This window comes from Henckelia pumila, chromosome 3, assembly GCF_033568475.1.
Source record: "Henckelia pumila isolate YLH828 chromosome 3, ASM3356847v2, whole genome shotgun sequence".
NCBI lineage: Eukaryota > Viridiplantae > Streptophyta > Magnoliopsida > Lamiales > Gesneriaceae > Henckelia > Henckelia pumila.
In genome coordinates, this window is record NC_133122.1 from 96,583,066 (window position 1) to 96,589,090 (window position 6,025).

Genomic DNA, 6,025 nt, shown 5'->3' on the forward strand with positions numbered 1-6,025 from the left:
CCATGGGGTAATACTAGAGGTGCAAAAAACGAACCGAATTGAGTCGAATAATGGTAAAATATTAAGGCTCGAATTCGGCTCGATAAAAGTATATTCGAGTTCGAGCTCGATTCGAAGCTCGATAATTTCAAATATTTTGGCTCGAGCTTGGCTCGAAATGAAGTTCGAGTTCGGATCGAAACATTCGAACCTATTCGTGAACTATTGCTCAGATATTATGGTCGAAAAGCTCAAAATGTTCGAAAAGGTTCGAAATATATATATATTTATTATATAAATATATTATATTAATTTAATATTAAGGCTCGCGAACTATTCACAAACTATCGAACAGAATACTCTTGGCTCGAGCTCGGCTCGAAAAAAAGTTCGAATATGTTCGAATTCGGCTCGAGTTCGATAAGCTCGAATACGAATCGAATATTTATCGAGCGAGCTAGTAAAACTCACGAACCGGCTCAGTTCGTTTGCAATCCTAGGTACTACCCCATGGGCAGCATGTACAAAACCGTAGATTTCAACCTAGCATATGAGTAATACTCAAATGATAGATCTAATGTTCCATTATTTGCCATGTCAATAATATATAAGTAATTACGCCTATATTTAAAAATACGAACCGTTGGATGGATAATTTGAGTATTACCCATATGCTATGATCTTATCTACCAAAACGACAAAACCTCTCTGAAAAACTTATTTGAAGGTTGTTTTGGAAAAAAAAATTATTTAAAATAAATCTTTTTATATAAAAAAAAATTGTTTGATGAAACGAGGGTCAATCGGGGATAAAGCGAGAGTGTAGGTGGCTTTAAAGGTACCTTCAATTTCCTTCACATTTGCATTTCATTTGCGTTCACTCATTCCCATTTTTGAATCGTTAGGCGCTTAATTTGTGGAAACTACACCACAATACATTCTCCAGCATTCCCCCAATCATTCTTATTATTCTCATTCCTCCGTTTCTAGGGCTCTGCTGAAAATCACCCAAACAAGGTGATCGCATTCTCTTCTCTTTTCTCATACATTTCTTGTTTTCTGATTAGCATTTCTTGAGTGCATGTATTAGATCTCTGAATTTTGATCTTTTTGTTTCCCATTTCTTGATTTCGATGCGTGATGTTGTACAAATATATGATCTGTTTGATCCCAGTTGATCTTTTCTGGGATAGATTATTATACGGATTTTGGTGGATTGAGCTGTATGTGAACAAAATTTGTGGCTACATTATACTAGAGACTGGTGGTATTTGGTTGGACTTGAAGAAAGGTTATCAATTCTTGTGAGATGGATTTTTTTTTTTCAAAAAAACGCACAGACGTGGCTAAGAGTTTCTTTGAGGAGTGGGTTGAAAATTATTGTTAATTGGGGGTATTTGCTGTAACCTATCAAAAAATAGAAACAGGGAGAAACAGTTTAAAACTACAATTCCTTATCTCGTATTTGTTGATCACGAAACAACTCTTGCCAAGTTTCATGTTCATGTTTCTCATTGATAAGCAATTGCATTATCCCTTCACTGCTGAAATCGATTATTTTACATTGTGCTGGTATGTTAATGTATTTAGCGTTCACTGGTTGTGCATCAAATAGCATGTGTTTGCACTGGGAAACTGGGAGATTTTTGGTCATGCAGATCTTGATAACTGATAAAACAGTGATGTCATGTTCTTGTATGAGTAATTATTGTGCCTTGCATACTGGAAAGAATTTTATTACAAACTAATCTAAAATGTTACATCGGCCTTACAATCTTATGAAATGTCATACTTTTTGCATGCGTACAGGTAAATGGCAGACGGAGAGGACATTCAACCACTTGTTTGTGACAATGGAACTGGAATGGTCAAGGTAACAACCGTTGTCCAGAAAATCTATTTACTTCAAACAGGATACTCTGTCAACAGAGGTTGGTTTCTCATAAATTGAATATTTATGTGGAGAGCTGACTTAATGATATTTTAGGCTGGGTTTGCTGGAGATGATGCTCCAAGGGCTGTGTTCCCCAGCATTATAGGCCGCCCACGTCACACAGGTGTGATGGTTGGCATGGGGCAGAAAGATGCATATGTTGGGGACGAGGCCCAGTCCAAGCGTGGTATTCTTACTTTGAAGTACCCCATTGAGCATGGCATCGTTAGTAACTGGGATGACATGGAGAAGATCTGGCATCATACGTTCTACAATGAACTCCGTGTTGCCCCTGAAGAGCACCCAATTCTCCTCACTGAGGCACCTCTCAATCCAAAAGCCAATAGGGAGAAGATGACTCAGATAATGTTTGAAACCTTCAACTCCCCGGCCATGTATGTTGCCATACAGGCTGTCCTGTCCCTGTATGCTAGTGGTCGTACCACAGGTCAGTCGATGACTCGATTCCCAATTTCATTTTTTTCAGATTGAGTGCATGCTGAATAAGTATTGCAGTTCTTAGATGAACATCGTATAGTTGTTGTACCACTGGTAAGTCAAATACACATTGAATATGGTATTGCAATTCTTAGATGGATACCATAGCAAATTCAACTCCAACCATCCACTGTCTTCTATGAAACGTGTAAAATAGTTGAGCGCATCCTTTTTCCTGTGTGGTATCAGCAGGGATAAATGTCTAGTTACTTCTTATTTTTCCTGTTTCTTGTTTACAATCACTTTCATTCGTGTAGGCATTGTCATGGACTCTGGTGATGGTGTCAGTCATACAGTCCCCATTTATGAAGGATATGCTCTTCCACATGCTATTCTTCGACTTGATCTCGCTGGTCGTGACCTCACTGAGCACTTTGCAAAAATCCTCACAGAGCGTGGGTACACATTCTCCACATCGGCCGAGAGGGAAATTGTGAGGGACATGAAAGAGAAACTGGCCTACATTGCTCTTGATTTTGAGCAGGAAATGGAATTAGCAAAAACAAGCTCCAGCATTGAGAAGAACTTTGAGTTGCCCGATGGGCAAGTTATCACTATTGGCAACGAACGTTTCAGATGCCCTGAGGTCCTTTTCCAGCCCTCCATGATTGGGATGGAAGCTGCTGGTATCCACGAGACAACATACAATTCTATTATGAAATGTGACGTTGATATCAGAAAGGATCTGTACGGAAACATTGTGCTGAGTGGTGGGTCTACCATGTTTCCTGGCATTGCTGATAGAATGAGCAAAGAAATCACTGCTCTTGCTCCTAGTAGCATGAAGATTAAGGTTGTAGCTCCACCCGAAAGGAAGTACAGTGTTTGGATCGGAGGGTCCATCTTGGCATCCCTCAGTACTTTCCAGCAGGTAAGCTCGTGTGCCAATCAAGCACAAGAGAACACGCAGAACAACACAAGCCACACTAGCATGATTTATACTTTGTTTGAACACTTTATACAAGCGTTACTGATCCATGATTTATGTTTGATTCATTGACTACAGATGTGGATAGCAAAGGCAGAGTATGACGAATCCGGCCCTTCGATTGTGCACAGGAAATGTTTCTAATCGGAAACACTTCTCAGTCTCCTGATTATCAAGTCTTTATTCTGGTAAGCAGATAAAGATATTGCGTTTCTTGTTCTCAATTTCTACCTATTAGTTTGAAATATCCATTTTGTTTTGTGTTTGGAGTGCTTTTTCAGCATAATAATGTTGCCTCTGTTGTGTTTTGTTATTTTGTATTCCGGAGGATCATCGAACATTGGAATTGTATTTCGTATTTTCATTTGGTAAAATAATACTTGGGACTCTATATTTTCCTAAGGCTACGTTTACTTTGAATGATGGGATTGAACATATGATTATTATGATAGCTAAAGGGTGAAATCGTAATTTGTTCTTAATTATCATTTCAATCCCAAAATTAATCCATCCAACTAAACATATTATTATTTATCCATAATCATTCCATAATTGATTTTTTTCATTCTCTCACTCCATAATATTTATAATCCCATTAAAAATTTAGGACTAAAAATTATCTCTCAATCCTATCATTAATGGACCTAAAGATTTATACCATTTTTCAATTTTGCAAGTAAACATAGGATTAGTTGGTATTATCTATGTTATCCTTCATTTATCAAGGCAAGTAAACGCAGTCTAACTGATTAATAGTTATAAATTTTGTGCATTATAATCCTTTAGATCAAATTGTATTCGGAAATCATGTCATTATTATTATTATTATTATTATTATTATTGTTTTTTTTTTTTAATTTTTTCTTCCTGAGACACGCATCTTGACATCTCTCAATTTTATCAATCACTTTTGATCTGAATTTAAAAGATAAAAGTCATCGTACTAAAAAAAATATATTATAGTCACTTTGGACCCAAAATTTATCTCTCTATTTATGTTATAATGTAATACACTATGATTTAAAATTTTTGGTAGATGACGTGTAGATTATCTGAAATCAAAGGTCCCTGGTATGGACTTGAGTTCGAGACCTAATTATGATAATCCTTCCCAAACTCAAAAGGAAAAAACAAATTGATCATGTGCCCACATATTTAAAATTAAAAACCAATCAATAGATACAAAACTTGCAATCAAAATGATTTTTACTAGAAAACAAATCATTTATCTAATTCTTTATATATTTTCAAAAAAAATTAAATTTAAAAATAATGGAAATAAAATCAATAATTGTTATAAACTGAGCTGCTCACGAGCCCAGAAACACTAGAAAGTCAACGAGCCGATAGCTATTGGGCTTCAAAGGAAAAAGTTGTCTATCTTAATTTGTTTGACTTATGCATCACGCTAACTCAAATTTTAAAATAAAATAATTAGGGTGTGAAAGCACATTGAATCCTATTTCATGAGCAATAACGCAATCGGAATTTTTAATTAGGTGTTAAAATTTAGATAATATTTTTAATTAACGAAATATACATTTTTTAAAAAACTTTTTTAACTAAAATATAAAATCAATTGATAAAATAATATTTTTTAAAAAATAAATTTAAGTTTAAAAAATATCTGGCTTTGCTCATATAAATTGGTAAATTTTTTTAGAAACAGCTTATGAGCTGTCAAAATAAGCTGTTTGACAGCTTATAAGCTGTTTTTAAAAAAGTAAGGAGGGATGTACTTTTTTCAAAAAGATCTTATTTTAACATTTTATCTCTCTAAAATATCCTTAAATATTTTAATAAATCTCATCATATCCTCCACCCATTAAATATTAAATATTATTTTTTAAAAAAAATCCAAATCACATAAATTTTTCTAAAATAAAATATTATAACAATTTTATTTTTTAATATATGTTTATTCTAAAACTATTTTCATATATGTATAACTCGAATAGGGTGTTCAAGAACAAAACACTGGATATGAGCGACTATGCTCAATACGATAAGCAAGTATATACAAACCTAGTATGATGCATGCAAATGACTGGGTACTGGTTATCATAATTCTTGCTCAGTCAACGCGCAGATGATTATGTAGAACCATTTGGGGTCAACTCCGCTAGATAAATCCACACACTCGTCCAGATAACGGTAGCGTCAATCCCTGTCAACATGGAGTCTCACGGTGTCAAACAATATAATCAAGAAATATAGGACTGAGCGACCATACTACAAAGGATATCTTGAAAGAGTCTCGGCTCATCATGAATAAACACATGCAACATAACCTATCAAAACAGTAAAACATGTATCATGACACATAAAATGCAACATATAAGCATGCATACTCACTGACTATCTTAGTCAGTACTTACGTACCTCACTAAGGTAGTCCTAGTAGCACAAGTTTAGGGTCCAAGCCTACAAACAGATATTTACCATATCACTATTACTGACCAAAAAGCCTTAACTAAGCTAAGGATTTGGGTTCGGACCCTCGGAAGTGTTCAGATCCACCGACGTCAGTTTCAACACACCAAACGAGATTGGATCTACTAAATGTAGATAGAAACGTCTGAAGTAAATTTAGGTCATGAAGATTGTGAGGTATCAAAAGTGCATGGATACATAGGGAATCAAATCTAATGATAACGAGTTCAGACCATTCGAACACAACTGTACAT

At 35.1% G+C, this 6,025-nt stretch overlaps 1 protein-coding gene across 2 annotated transcripts; it reads left to right on the forward strand.

Moving 5' to 3' along the window:
- The first annotated feature begins 797 nt into the window (after positions 1 to 797).
- On the forward strand, positions 798 to 3,734 carry LOC140886885 (actin-like). 2 transcript variants are annotated; one of them, XM_073293793.1, is made up of 6 exons: positions 798 to 817; positions 885 to 996; positions 1,789 to 1,852; positions 1,967 to 2,360; positions 2,668 to 3,281; positions 3,417 to 3,734. In XM_073293793.1, exons 3-6 carry the CDS (start codon positions 1,793 to 1,795, stop codon positions 3,480 to 3,482), a joined length of 1,134 nt encoding a protein of 377 aa, XP_073149894.1. In that variant the 5' UTR covers positions 798 to 817; positions 885 to 996; positions 1,789 to 1,792; the 3' UTR covers positions 3,483 to 3,734. The 2 variants fall into 2 exon arrangements, with proteins under 2 accessions (XP_073149894.1, XP_073149893.1); XM_073293792.1 differs by lacking the exon at positions 798 to 817 and having other exon boundaries at positions 844 to 996.
- The last annotated feature ends 2,291 nt before the right edge of the window (positions 3,735 to 6,025 follow it).